The sequence below is a fragment of the Harpia harpyja genome, chromosome 21 (assembly GCF_026419915.1).
Source record: "Harpia harpyja isolate bHarHar1 chromosome 21, bHarHar1 primary haplotype, whole genome shotgun sequence".
In the NCBI taxonomy this organism is placed as follows: Eukaryota; Metazoa; Chordata; class Aves; order Accipitriformes; family Accipitridae; genus Harpia; species Harpia harpyja.
Genome location: NC_068960.1, coordinates 6,769,339 through 6,783,753, shown reverse-complemented (window position 1 = coordinate 6,783,753; position 14,415 = coordinate 6,769,339). Strand labels below are relative to the sequence as shown.

General features: G+C 45.6%; 2 protein-coding genes across 11 annotated transcripts in view; both read right to left on the bottom strand.

Moving 5' to 3' along the window:
- Window positions 1-5,053, bottom strand: part of C21H7orf50 (chromosome 21 C7orf50 homolog) — a 137,778-nt gene extending 132,725 nt beyond the window's left edge. The window contains exons 1-2 of one of the 7 annotated variants that reach the window (XM_052773149.1): window positions 4,974-5,053; window positions 3,142-3,287 (exon numbers count right to left, since the gene is read on the bottom strand). In XM_052773149.1, the coding sequence (XP_052629109.1) occupies window positions 3,142-3,270 (129 nt within the window). In that variant the 5' untranslated portion in view covers window positions 3,271-3,287; window positions 4,974-5,053. Of the gene's footprint in view, window positions 1-3,141; window positions 3,288-3,894; window positions 3,916-4,263; window positions 4,490-4,518; window positions 4,541-4,785 lie in introns of those variants that run through there. The other 6 variants (XM_052773144.1, XM_052773143.1, XM_052773145.1 and 3 more) reach the window with 6 other exon arrangements.
- Window positions 5,054-8,033: 2,980 nt separating this feature from the next.
- On the bottom strand, window positions 8,034-11,263 carry ZFAND2A (zinc finger AN1-type containing 2A). 4 transcript variants are annotated; one of them, XM_052773306.1, is made up of 6 exons: window positions 11,126-11,262; window positions 10,364-10,458; window positions 9,593-9,724; window positions 9,240-9,391; window positions 8,618-8,707; window positions 8,034-8,183 (listed from the first exon to the last, which is right to left on the bottom strand). In XM_052773306.1, the coding sequence occupies exons 1-6, from the start codon at window positions 11,178-11,180 to the stop codon at window positions 8,174-8,176; spliced, it is 534 nt and encodes a 177-aa protein (XP_052629266.1). In that variant the 5' UTR covers window positions 11,181-11,262; the 3' UTR covers window positions 8,034-8,173. The 4 variants fall into 4 exon arrangements, with proteins under 4 accessions (XP_052629266.1, XP_052629265.1, XP_052629267.1 ...); XM_052773305.1 differs by lacking the exon at window positions 8,034-8,183 and having other exon boundaries at window positions 8,216-8,707; window positions 11,126-11,263; XM_052773307.1 differs by lacking the exon at window positions 8,034-8,183 and having other exon boundaries at window positions 8,646-8,844.
- Window positions 11,264-14,415: the final 3,152 nt, after the last annotated feature.

The following is a 14,415-nucleotide window of genomic DNA, read 5'->3' as shown; positions in this document are numbered from 1 at the left end:
AAAGCAACCACAACATGTTGTTCCCTACCTACAGTGTTGTAAGTGTCAGTACTGCTGTTTCGATAAGCTTTGTGGCACTAAGGCTGCTGAAATTTTGAAGGGTGAAGAAATCCACAAAGAGAAGCAAGACAAGGGTAATTGCAAGCAAGCACTTCTAACACTTCTGTTATTTGTTAACAGTATTGTAAATATTTTTTTCAGAGAACTGAAACAAAATTAATTTGTGTCAGACAAGGTTATTCAGAAAGTTTTTATTTAAGAAGCCAGTACTTCAGACCACCAGTCTCTTTTCCTTATGCCTATGTTATGTGACAATTCAAAAGAATAAACTCAAACTATCAGAAGTCTGTTTGTAAACTACAAAATCATTAAAACCCAAGTAAAACTAATGTCCGGGCCTTTAAAAAAAAATAAAAATCCATGTTTAAAATGCAGGGTTTATTGCCAAGTAGCTAAATAAAACAATAACATTATGAAAATCCGTCAGAAAAAAACACAAGGCTGAATTAAGTTTAAAAACTTTTATTGCTCAGCTCCACTAGAAATGTGTGGTTCTAAGATCATTCATGAAAACATTTATATTGGTCTTGAATTGCTCATTGTTATTTAATGTAAACAGAAGAAATCAAGTAGATGAAAATCAATAAAACATCAAGATTACTCTGAAAGGTCAAGTTGTTCCAAGGAAAAATGCTTTAGTCTTAGGCTGCTAAGAATTTTTGAAACAAATTTCATGAAGGAATGATCAATGTACACTAAATCCAGTCACTTAAGGCACATTTCAACTTGCCTGCCTGCGGCTCTATAACAAAATCAATTAGAGATTTACATTTTCCACTTTGGAGACTAAAATTGCTGTACTAGAACAGAAAAAAAAGTAAATCACAGGGAAGTAAAGTGACTTAATGAACCAGTGAAACCTCTCTCCCACCAAAAGCAGGAAGTTATATAGCTATCTTTTGACTTCTTTCCATCGCATAGGAGACTCCTTAGGAGAAACTGGAGTCTACCCATCCTTACTTTAAGAACGCCAAAAAAAAATTTTCTTTAATTCAGTTACTGCATTAAAAGTCAATCACAGCTCATCAGAATCCAGTCATCATGATTCAGGAATTTCTGTACATCTATCAAGGTTCTAGCTTATTTTAAAGTAACAGAAATAAAATTTAAGTAAGGCTGTAGAATAAACACTCTCAGCAGTTGCCTTAATTTTTGTTCCAAATTTCTTCTTTAGAACTACCCAGACTAACTGAACACATCACTGCAGCCTCAGAGTTCCTCCTGTACACACAAAGCAATTTTACACTCCTTTCTGCTACATTTTCTATGCTGACAAGGTTTGATGACGAAAAGCATTTTAAAGTGTAACTGCCATTGTCACTTAACCAAGTATTTTACACAAAGCTGGGAGTACACATGCTGAATAACAATCAAACTGGTAAACAGCTAACTTTCATTAACCATTTCTGAAGTAAAATTTTTTAAGATCTGCCTAACATTTTTCATTCTCAACAGCCATTTCAAACAAAAAATGTCCACTAACTTACGCTTTCCTACTATCAACAGTTACAGTTTAGAAAGCTGATGCCAAAAAATGGCTTGTCATAGACCTTATATGGTATTCCCTAAAACTAACACTATATACATGTCTAAGCCACCCACTGACACCAACTTTAATAATATTAAGAACTGTTGTACCTAGTGGCATTCCCTAATAGTATTAAGGATTCTTCTTTCTATTTAATATTTGCTTGCTCTTTCAGAGTCCTACAGTCTGCATGGCCAACAAACACTAACTTGGGGGTTCTAAAAACTTATCACTTGAGATCAGATGGTCCAAAAAGGCCCTGCTTGCTATGGGTTTGAAGCCCACTTGGGAATTTTTCCGCTTTTACATTAAATTATACAGATGTCACAGGCAATAAAATTTTAATTTTGACATTTCAATTTCACAGTTTCATCCTGGAAAATTATTTTCACTCAAATTGAATTATAGTACTGTGAATATAAAGTCTATAATACACACCCTACAATGGAAAAGAGAAGCATTCCCTCTTATTAAGCCATGAATACCAGATTTTCCATTTTTGTTTTGATACAGACAAAGATGCAATCTTTCCCTTCTTTAGTTAGGAACATTTCTGCTGAGCTCAAAACTGCAGAAATTTACAGACCTCTGAATAGCTACTGCCAATAGGTTGGCTTTTCTTATATTATGCTTCACAAACTCTAAATGTAATAGCTAGAGACACTTATGCATGCAAAAGCTCTCAAAAAATATTCTTGCCAATAAGCTTAAATAAAGTCTAATAACAAAATAAGAAGTACTACTTTTTAATTATATGATCTCCACTGAGCTATACATCTCATGATAAATGAAATAGCAAGCAGCTTTCACATCTATTTTATGTTAGGCCAGGAAACATAGGAGTTTTTAAGACCATGGCTTAACATCATCTCAAGAATTCCTGAGGAAAAAACCTTTTCCTTTCCTTTTCCACTTCTCAACAGTATCAAACTGCTTCATATTTCTTTGGTCCACCTTCTACAGTAACCACCCAGAACAGCAGAATTGAATCACCCTGTTTATGTATCATTTCCATGACAAAAAACCTACAGCTCTAAGTTTCCACTTAAATAACATCTCAATATTGCTAATTTCATTCTCATAAAATTAATTCATAAAATGTTCAGTAATACAAAGAGACTGCTGACACCTTCTGGCCACTTGACATTCTGTCCAAAAATCAAGAGCATTTCCAAGAAAACATCTTTCATGTTTTTCCAACCACTCAGGATCACATGAAGACTTAAGCTATGCCTGTATTGCCATATGACAGTTGCTTAAAGCCATTTGGTTTGCCTTTCACTCATATTCTCTCACCCATTCTCTGTCTTTCACAGAAGCATCCAAAACAAACAGAGATCATGTACTCTGACTGCTACAATCATATCCAGATTTGGCTTAATTTATCTTCTCCTTTTAACTTTCACTCTAGGTACATCGCGTCCAAGGAATCATTGTAACTGAATCAAATAGTACATTCAGATTCAGTACTGAATCTCTAAACCCCATCACATCACGGGTATCAATATATCCACATTTTATTGAATTAAACAGTCAAAACTAGGAGAACCTACCTGCAGATTTTGTTTCTTTTTCTTTGGTTCAGTATCCGATTCCAGCTCTCCCTTTTGGGCCACACGTTGCTTTAGCTTTTTTCTTTTTTCTGCCTTCTTTTCTTTTTTTTCCACATTCATTTTCGGCATTCTAAAATAGAACTATTCTGTAATAAAAACCACCAAACTGCAGTTAAAACCTTTTTTTATATTTAAGGTCAGTCTCATATACAGACAGCGTTATACTATAATTATACTGGTACGACAATTGTTTGTGACTACTTAACTATGAAATGTATGTCTGCACTGAATTTTGATCCATTTTGGAGAATTTTCATCATGCTTCCTTTAGCAATACATTATAGTTAAGCTACTGTAAAACTAGAATGTCATTCTCCTGTAGAAAACTCAATGCCTCTTGTCCTCTCAGGCCCCGTTGTGGAAAATGCTTCACTGACCCTCCTGGTAGTGATCCCCCATAACTGATGCTGTGCTTTCTGCAGGTTATAACGCACCACATTGAACTGTTTGACCAATTGTCTACCTCAGCTAACACCAATCAGACCTCTCTCTTCTCAAAAGACATTAATGCACCTCTTAGTCATCTCATTAATATACATATGTGTGCATGCCCACAAGCAAAAAGTAAGCCTACTTGATTACTAAACAGGTAGTTTTAAACCATCAGTTCTGCTTAAACTGCAAGTTTTCCTGTTTTCATATAGATTAATGTGGAAAAACCATGCTTAAAGAATTATGTCTCATGAGTTTTACCTTTCATTTTACACTGACATAAGGGCAAAGGCAAACAGGAGTCGGAGAAAGCCTGGTTCTGAAACCAGGTCTAGTTGTAAGTGTGTATTTATTTCTCCAAGAGAAAAATCTGATTTAAGTGGCTTTCAACAGCTGCCCCAACACAGTCACTTTCTGCATAACAGCACAAGCGCAACAGTTGACCCAATCACAAATATTTAGCTTGAAACAGGCTCTGAAAGATAAAACAACCCACAAACCCACTTTGGTAGGCACCCCTACAGCTGAACCCGCACAACCGATGGGTAGGAGCCACCTGTGCCGCCTGACAGAGCAACAGGGACCCAAGTGCTCGACACCTCTGCCGCAGTGGCACCTCGTTAGCCATACCTCTGCCAGGCCCAGACCTGACCAGGCCCTGGGCGGGCAGGCAGCGCCTCAGCCAGCGGGCGGCACTTGGGAGGCACCTACTCGCTGGCTTCCCAACACGAGACCTCTGGGTGTGCTTTTCCTTTTATTGAGGAGCGAGTTAAAACTTCGTGACTAGAAAGCTTATGAATTTGAGTCGTATGTTCTCAGGAGCAGCCACCAGAGCATCTTTCAGGGGAAGAGCAACGTTACTGTCCCGTCTCCAGCACTACCCACCAGCTCCTCCGCAGCGCAGGCCCGGCACCGAGCTCCCACCCTCCGCGGGGGTCGGGGCAGGCGGCTGGGGGACGAGAGAGGGAAGCTGCGCCGGGGGAGGGGAAGCAAGCCCCTCAGTCACCGCCGCCGCGCCACCCCGACTCTCCCGCAGCCCCCAGCCGGGCAAGGAGACCCCCGGGGCTCCCGCCGCCGCCCCCCGAGGCTGCTGCCGGGCGCCTAACGGCGGCCCCGCGGGGTGGGGGCACAGAGGACGCGACCGCCGCTCACCCCCTGCCCGCACGCACCTCTCAGACCTTCCGCCTCTGCACATTTAACTGAGCCCCACGCTTGGCGCCGGAGCCCGCCCCCTCCCTCTCACTGGCTACAAGGAGAGAACGGAGGCGTTTGGTTGGTCCTTGGGATGCCAATCAGCCGGGCGACCAATAGGAAGTCACGCTCGGACTTCAAACGCCCACCTGGTACACGCGTGCTGAGTGCTCGGCCGGCTTTTCGAGGCGCGCTTGACGTCACCGTTGTGCGCCGAGATCCGCCACGGAAGACGACGTCCCCGCCTCCCGCGTAGGGGCGGGGCCACAGAACGTGCCCCGCCTCCCGTTGCCTGGGTGATCCCCGCCAGGCTCGGAACCGCCCCCAGGTTCTGACAGGGACCCCCCAGCTTCTCACTGGGACTCTCCATGTTCTGACTGGGATCCTCCTGCACCCTGACAGGGATCCCACCAGGTTCTGACTGGGACTCTCCATGTTCTGACTGGGATCCTCCTGCACCCTGACAGGGATCCACCCACACCTTGACAGGGATTCCATCAGGTTCTCACTGGGATCCTCCTGCACCCTGACAGGGATCCCCCCAGGTTCTGACTGGGACTCTCCATGTTCTGACTGGGATCCTCCTGCACCCTCATGGGGATCCACCCACGCCCTGATGGGGATCACCCTGACAGGGACTCCCCCAGGGCCTGGCAGCACCCACCCCTGCTCTGTCCATGAAGGACACCGGGTGGAAGGCCAGCCCCGGTGCTCCCCACACGAGGCAGGATGCTACTGGCCACAGCAGGCTGACATGTTGCCCCGTGGGTGCCGTGCAGCTGCTAACGCAGTGAGATGCGGCTCTCTGGAGAATGATGGTGATTCCTTTTAACCAGCAGATCCTAAAGGCTCCGTGTCTGAGACAGTGTTATCTGCTGTCCTGATCGGGGCTGAGGGAATGCACTGGGAAGAGGCAAACGCTGCAGTTTGAAGGGACGAGAAAACCATCTCCTAGCATGAGGTTTCCAGGGAACAAATTGGTTTCTGTGTTTTCATTTTCTATGAATACCATGTGCACAAACATTTCCATTTCCCTTGGTAATTTAAGGGCAGGAATATTTACCACAAACACACACATAGATGGAGCATTTTTTTCGTGACAACCTGAAACAGGGGTTTTGTTTCCATTTGCCTTGATCCCAGTAGCAGCTGAGCTGCTGGCTGTGGTAGCAGATGCTGGTGGCAACAACCCCCTGTACCGCTATATGCACCGACGGGCAGAGGTAAACCTTCACACCTCTGCTTCCTTCTCCTGCCCAAAGCAGGGTCACACCTTCTGCCGTCACTCTCCTTCCACCTCCTCCCCACACTGTGGGGTGCCAATCCCGTCCCCCACCCATCCCTGCTGGGCTGGGCAGAGCCTCTCGGCTCTGGTCCATGTCCTCACGCCAGTCAGCCCTTGCTGTTGCTCTCCACTGGAAACACCTTCCCAGATCACCAGTGGGGTGCACAGCATCATTCGGGGACATGTGGCCGGTTATATATTATACAGAAAGATTATAAAAGTCCTAGTACTGTAGCAATGTGCTAGGGCTGAGTTATGGCGTTAGAGCACACAGGATAATCAGTAGGTGGTGGCATCCAAAATTAGAGTTGTAATTTAAGCTTTTCTTTCAATGTGGATAGGGAAAGCATGTTTTTTCGATGTTTAGACTTCCTAAAATAATGATTGTTTTATTACATATCCTATTGTGACATCCTGTGGTTAAACACAGTATTACAGATACTGCCAAATCACAATTTTGATCACGATTGCATAAGGTTAGACTATATGGAATCGGCAGCGGTAACTCATACCTACATTACATATTCAGTTTGGCCAGCTACAGCCTTCCATATAGCTTTGATCTTCCCCCAGAACTTCTCCTGGATGAGAAGAAATCACATTGGGCCAAACACGAATATGGGATAGCACAGGTATTTTGTTCCGTGTTGGCCAGAAATCACATTATCTCTGCCCTTTCTGATGAAGAGCCTGCATCTCAATATGGCAATTGTTTACATGCTATCCCTGTGAAGGACCATAAATCCACATTTCCTCTTTAGGCAGCATTTGTACTCTACCTCTTCAAAGACAAACAAGAAGCACACAACAGTCTGCACAACTGCAGTACACCTCAAGGTTGTATAAAGCATATGCATTACCTGCACTTATGCTCACATCTCTTACAGTATTATCAAAGATTATTTTTCCCAGGTCAAGGAACACAGCATTCTCTTCTACGCAAACTGCTCAACCTCCCACCTCAGCAGAACAGCATTGGGCACTCATAGCTACAGGTGATTCAAGGGACTGCAATTACCCTTCACTTAGTCCTAAGCCAACACTCCAGCCCACCAGCCCGTGTGCAGAGGAACGGCTCCAATGACACATGAAATTGAGGTCTTGACCCCCTGACATCATCAGTAAGCCTTGGCATTTTTCTCACAATTAGCTGGATGAGAGGTCTACTTAGATCCCAGCTGGGGAATTAGCATTGTTCATTAACAGCACATTTCCATTTCATCAACCTACAGTATTTCAGGCCTCAAGCTAAGCAGCTGGATATTCATGCAGTTTTAAAGAGCCAAGATAGCTGATCAGGATAATAGATGGAGCGTATCTGTTATGTCTTCACTTGTTTACGCTTTTCAGGAAGACAGCAAGAACAGCCTCCCTAGACAATGCTCTATTTTGGCTTCATTCTCATTACATAAGACACAAACAGTTGATGCTACTTTCTCTGGCTTCCTTTTCCCCTCCTCCCAACTGCAAAAAATAACCATGCAAATCCAGCTTTCAATCTAAGGGGCAATAAATTATGAAGAATTATACTGTGCATGCCTCCGTGAGCACTAGCCTTCAGTGAATTGCTTAGGGAGGGCCTAGAAAAAAATAGGTATGGCTTTATAAATCAAGTACTTCCAATGACATTCAGAAACCAAGAGGCAGCTTGTATAAAACTCACTTCATGTTGATGTATGTTGTCTGTCAAGCAGAATGCTGCACTGTGTGCCAGCTCACTTCTGACAGGATTGAGACATATAACAGTAGCTTTTATTTCAGACTTTCATCTTAGGAGACTCATAGTTCAGACTTAGCATGACCTAAGCAAAGCCAGCTGTGTTTCATAGTAATTTTACTCTTCCTACCTCCATTCCCTAGTTTCCTCCACCAAGTACTTTGAAAAGTATTAAAAGTTTTATTCCAAGTATAGGAACAAATAAAGTTGGCTTGGAAAGGGTGACAGTTTATTGAATGCATACAACATTATGATACAAAAATAAGTTAATTGCATAGAAAATTTTAACAAGCTATAGACAAGATTAAAGTAGACAAAAGGTTTGATCCAGATGTGAAGAGCCTCTACTATCTGCATCTGAAAGACATAAGAATGCACTGTAAGAGTTACACAACTAAAACTTTCAGTCACAAGGAGATACAACACAGCGGGGAAGGCCTTGGGCCATTTATGTTAATTCAGATGCTTGCTATGCTTTCCTCAGCATTGATGACACACCATTTTTCCAGAACTTGGCCAAGCCTCACACTGAGCAGGTGGGAGACCAACCTGCTGTTACAACAACTTGATGTCCTAATGCTTGTGTCTATATAGCTATTTTAATCACTACAGTACGGAGAAGTAAAGATTTACTTGTGCTGTCAGAACCCCTCTGCAGCATTCCCAACACCAATTAAAGGTCAACTACAAACTCTAGAGCAGTCAGAGGTATGACAGTGGCACTCCTACACTGTGTTGACACAAGACTATTTTTAAACAATGTTTGTCTTTTCTCCTTCTGCAGCTTATACCTGTTGTGCTGAAGACTCCCATTAGATGGCACTCCAATTGCTCCCGTTGACTTGAAGGCAGTTTGAGAGGCTCTCATCAGAGCTGCATATCTACAAAGAAATACAACCAGGCTCAGTACCTCTTATGCACACTGCCAGTAGTTTCACTCTTCCATCCAGTTTAATTATCTGCATCTGTCACACAAGTCTTACAGTCCTATTGCACAGAACAATGAAGGTACATCTGCCTGCTAAAGACAGATTTTTATTAAAACTACATTTAAACTTGGCTTGGCAGGGTATTGATTGTTCTTGGTTACTTCAAGGCACTGGGCAGAACTTCAGGATTCTAGTATTCAGATCCAGACCCCAAAGGGTACTTGAGTTGGCCAGTGCCTATTCTTAATTAGGTGAGGCTGACACAGGTAAGCTTGAAAGAATTTTAGGAAAGCATTTGACAAGCTTTTATCTTGGCTCACAGACTTTCAGAAATTAAGCCCGAGATACAAAGAGGAAATAGTGGCTATTTTATTGACATGACTAGTAGTTTACACAATTTCCTATTTGTCTGAGCTCCCCACCAAGCCCCAATACTAGCTCTGAAATTGCAGCTTGAGCTCAAAGTATCACAGATAGAGCTTACCCTGCCTTGGAGGTGGGGTGGCTGCTCCCTTTACAGTCATGATCCAGAGGATGCCGATGTTTTATGCAGAAGTTGCCACCGCACTGTTCGCAAACTACCTTCATCATCTCTTTCCTTTTGCAGCCTGGCTTTAAGCACTTGTTTGTGAAGATCTAAATAACAGAGGACATGAAGTTGGCAATGCTTGCTTTCTGTGATCAGCTTCCCAAATAATGACAAAGCTGAAGCACGAATGCTCAAGTGCCCTTAGAATTAAGATGAAACAGAGCAAGCTTCTACACATTCTGTTGTCAGGAGACCCAACTTCACAAGCAGTAGGCAGGCAGTTTAGACTTCAGCAGCCATTTCCTTACCCTCTGCTTCTGCTGTGCTGGATTGTATTTGCAGTCCTGATCCATGTGGGCTCCAACCACAATATCTGGGATTTCCCCCTTCTGTACTGGGATAGGCACATTACAGAGCGGACACACTGGAACCTGCACATTCTAAGAACATACAACACCAATTAGAAGTCCAACTCAATTATTTTTCTGTCCTTCCCCTTCTCTTACCCAAGGGTGATAGCAGTGTATTCACAAGTGGTTTATGTTGTACTCATTTACTAGTGTTTTTAAATATATACTTCACAAAGGTAACCGCAAATCATTATCCAAAAAGGACTCAGACATGCTTTGCCAAATCAATTTGTAGCAACATATTTGGTAAGCTGACTTTAAATATGCTTCTAGGCTTTCAGGAATTACAGCCTTTGAACACTTCAAAGCCCAGATATCAAAGTTAGGCCCAACTTATTCTATTTATTTCTTCTGTAGGTTCACATTTGCTGCCCTTCCAACTTAAAGGACTAGGACTGCAGAAAGTTTTAGGCCACGATATATTACTTAAAATATAAAGCACTCCTCTCTGGGAAGATGCGGTGTAAGTGAAAGAAACTAGAATCTAGCAGTACTGACCTCTGAAATGTTATGTTTCTATATATTTGAAATTCAGCTGTATCATTAACTTGCATCTTGTGGTTCTCCCATCTGCTTCTATTGAAACCACAGGTCAAGTTTCAGAGCTGCCTTTATCCATGACTTAGCAATTCTGCACGGTGAATTACTGACTCACATATAGGAACTTACTTTCTTGTAGGCAGAGCTACACTTGTGGTCATCGTAACGGATGTGATCTTTACAAAAGACTTCCCCGCACGCATCACATTTCAGAGGAAGGAAGTCTGGGAGAATAATAAAAAAAGAAAAAACAGATTCTCATGGAGCAGAGCTAAGAGCTGTAAGAGTACTCACAAAAGACTACAAATAAATTCTAAAGCAAGTAATTTTTGTCTAGTCACAATCCAACTACCTCTAGAGAAAGTACATCATTTTTCACAAACATTAAAACTAAAAAACTAAGAGTGATAAGTTTTCCCTCTTTTTATCCACAGCGTTAGACTAACACAAGCCATAAATAGCCCGGCAGCTCCTTGAGTGCAGGCGCTTTAGTGAGGCATCAGCCAAGAGCTAGGAGTTGAGTACAAATCCAAAGCCCAGACTCGGAAGTCTTTTTATTCTTTAAAAAGCATCCCTTAACAGTTTAACAACGTACGAAACCAAAACACACAGGGCTCAACTAGTACTCTTTTACTAGACCTACGGAGGGGGGATTACAGAAGCAGCACTGGTGCCTGCTACTAACCAGAGCACGCTGTACAGACTCGGGGTACAGGATTTGGACCCTCCCAGTACACAAACCACCCACCCCTTACGAGTGCCACCCGCACGGCTGCTGCCCGGGGTCGGGAGAAGCCAGCCCCCCCCCCCTCCCCGGAGAGCCGGTCGCCGCTCACGGCTCCCTTCGGGCAGCGCAAGAGCCCTCCACCGCGCCCCGAGGCCGCTCCTTACCCAGCTGCTTGCAGGTGCGCTCCGAGCAGTGCTCGCCCAGCCCCGGGAGCTCCATGCCGGCCAGCACAGCGCGACCCCCGCCCCGGGGACGTGCCGCCGCCGCCGCCGCCTTTATGCGGCTCCCGCCGACCGCGGCCCCGGCCCGCGCCCACGTGCTGAGTCACGCTCCCGAGCCCGCCCCGGCCACCGCGGATGACGTCACGGCGGGCCGAGCCAATGGCGCCCCCCGCCCTCCGTCGCCGGCCGCTGCGCGTTCTAGGCGGGCGGCCAATCGGCGGCCGGGGGCGGGCTGAGTCATGCGCCGGGGGCGGGACCGTGACGGGGCAGATCTGGGAGGAGGGGCGGGAGAGCGGGACGGGGACGGGGACGGGAATGGGAATGGGAATGGGAATGGGATGGGGGAACAGGAATGGAAGGCAACAGGGCGTGGGGAAGGGCATGGAGATGAGTTCACGGTGGGGGTGAGAGGGGGTGATGATGAAGACGAGGGCCTCTCCCGCTTCCCCAGGGAATCACGTCCACGCCACACAAGCAGTCCCGCTGCTGTGAACACCCCGTTGTACAGGCGTGGGACACGTGTCTCAAATAAGGACACGGCGGGGAGTGCCCCTGAAAAGCCCACGTCGGACTGGTTTGCTCCTGAGGACACGGGAGTGTCTCAGCCCTTTGCCTCTTCCATTTTCATTTCATGTTTTCATCAGGGCTTAGGCTGCCACACCATCCCTCTGGATCACGGTGCTTCACCCATGTTACTTCCAAACTTTAAAACAAATCCAGAGAGCTGGGTGAGAGAGGGTGTCCTCGTCACAGCAGGCTGATGCTCAGGGCCCCACTGCAGGACTTCAGCATGTGCTGACTGGTTTGGGTGGACAAGCCTCAGTGGACCACAACTGGTTTGAGTGGTCTGTGCTAACCGGTTTGGGTGGACAAGCCTCAGCTGCAGCTGTGGGTTCGCACAAGTCAACTGAATAAAAAGTTTCCCAGTTGGTCTCTGTTTTTAAATGCTTATCTCACTTTAACAAGGCACCTCAAGATCAAGGTGTAGTTTAGAAATGTTGATCTTTGAATGTGTGTAACAATACTGGCTTCGCACAGAGGAGGTGAGGACTATTGATTTAATGACATTTGTTACAGGATTGAGAAAAGACAAAATGTTGTTCTGTCTCTGCTCTCCCCAGAAAACACTTGACTTTCTCCTGTAATACATGACTCAGATGCAGAGTGGATCTATGAGATCGAAGAGGAGCTTTAGGAAGGCATGTGGTGACTAACTGCGAAGGCCAATTTGTGCTGTCAGACTCTGGGAATGGTATGTACCACTCATCCGTCTCCCACATCACCCGACCACATGGTGTTCGCATGATTCCTGCTGTGCGTGCCAGCTTACAGCCGGCCACACTGGTGTTCTGGTCTTCCCAACAGCACAATCCTGCTGGATTAAATGATACCACATCATCAGCCAGACACTCTTCCCAGGCCTTCCACGCATATTAATTTTCCCTCCTGGATGCATAAAATTACCAAAGATCCTCATTTAAAGTCCTTCCTCCAAAGAACAACTGCGATGACAGAGCATTGCGGCCTGCCACAGGTCTTTGGTTTGCAAAAGGCAAACTCTGATTTCATCTCCTCCGCTGTGGCGCTTGCTGCATGGGGTCTTCTCGGACAGCCGTGCCACGTTCAGCACCCAGAACCCACCCTGGGGACACCCTGGGGGTGTGACATAGCCCCACAAGGAGATACCAGCTCAGGTCTGGGAGCAGTGTGAAAGGCAGTGCTGTGTCAAGCAGACCGAGTCCTGCCCCTCTGCCTGGCGTGGCTATAGACACATAGACTTTGGAGACTGATATGAGAAGAGACCGTCTGGGTTATGCAATTCAAGTGTCTGTTAAAATATAGCTACTTTGTGTAATGCCCTTCATAAACAAACCAAACCCAATGTTAAAAGCAGTTTATTCCCATCAGAAGGCTGTCCCACAACCCCACTGCTCTCAGGAAAAAAGGACAGCTTCAAGTTTCTAGTGTAAAAGTTTCCCTGGCCATCTGCCTTCAAAGCAGTGTTGTCCTTTGATTTACGTGGTTTCTTCTCACCATGTCTGTATAGCCAGCAGCTGAAGGAACCAGGCTGATGCTGCTCTGAATATATGTTAGAGCCATCATGGTCCAGCTGTGTCCTAGAAGAGCGTTCTGCAGCGGTGGTAGATGTTTCCATCAGACGTCGCACTGTTCATCTGCTGATGGTCCCATCCTTGGGCTGTGGCTGCCCTTCTCCCTGCCAGCAGAACCTGCCTCTCGAGTCACGTTTGATGCAGACCCTGATGGTCTCAAGCCCAGGGAGAGCTTTAGCAGTCAGTGCTCCTTTTAGCACACAGAGATGCCTGGTACTTGACAGTACAGTCATGCAGCATCTTCCACCAGCTTCCTTTGGCCAATGGCGTGTGATTAAAAGGATTTCCCTTGACAGAGCTGAGCCAGCTACCTGGTATGTGCCAGGGCAGTGCAGGGGCAGGCAGAGCATGGCACTCTCCCCCACTTTCCTTGTTCTTCTGACCTGGTTGGTTTTGACAGCTGGGGACAGGGGAGTGTTAAAAAGGAGGAAACAGCAAAAAATACTCAAATACAAACAGTAACGGAAAGCCCAGTTATACAAGATACTTCAAGACTTTGCTCCATTATGCATCTATACATCAGGTCTGTTATACTATTTACACAACACTCAAGAACTTGGGAAGTGCAAAGAAAATCACATGCCCTGCTTGGCTCGCAGGCTGATTTTTTTTCATACAAAGCACCTACCCAGCACCCAAGAGGAGTGGGACCCCAGTGATCTCCCTTGGAAGGCTTGCCAAAAAGCAGCAGGGTGAGCTAGGCAGAGGGGGAGAAGCTGGTGTCTTCGCTGGCTGGCTGATGCTGCCCTGCAGACTGGAGAGCCGCTGCCAAAGGGATCATGTTTTATGGTGGGGAAAGGAGGAGTTTGCGTTTGGATAACAACAGAAGTGGCTCTGCGCAGATTAGACGCTCTTAAGGAAGACTGTAAATCCCAAGTCTGGAAACCCACATAGTACAGGCAGCCATCTTAATAGAAACGAGGATTAGAAATTAGCCGAGTTCTTTAGTGATATTTTTAGAAGGTTGCTCCTGACAGGTTAGGCTGCTGAGAACCGGAGGAAAGTGCCGAACCCACTATTACTCAGGAAAGGATCACACAGTGCAGCAGTGATTAGAGGCTGGCTAGCTTAGCGACAAGGGGGATAGGTGGGTTAGAACTGATTCGGGAGGAATTAGCAAGG

Bases quoted from the DNA above. Each gene is read 5' to 3' on its own strand.
- ZFAND2A (XM_052773305.1), bottom strand. From the start codon at position 11,180: ATGGAGCTCCCGGGGCTGGGCGAGCACTGCTCGGAGCGCACCTGCAAG. The intron at 10,459-11,125 runs GTAAGGAGCGGC...TTATTCTCCCAG, and splicing joins GCGCACCTGCAAGCAGCTGG to ACTTCCTTCCTCTGAAATGT. The intron at 8,708-9,239 runs GTAAGCTCTATC...ATTTCTTTGTAG, and splicing joins CACCCCACCTCCAAGGCAGG to ATATGCAGCTCTGATGAGAG.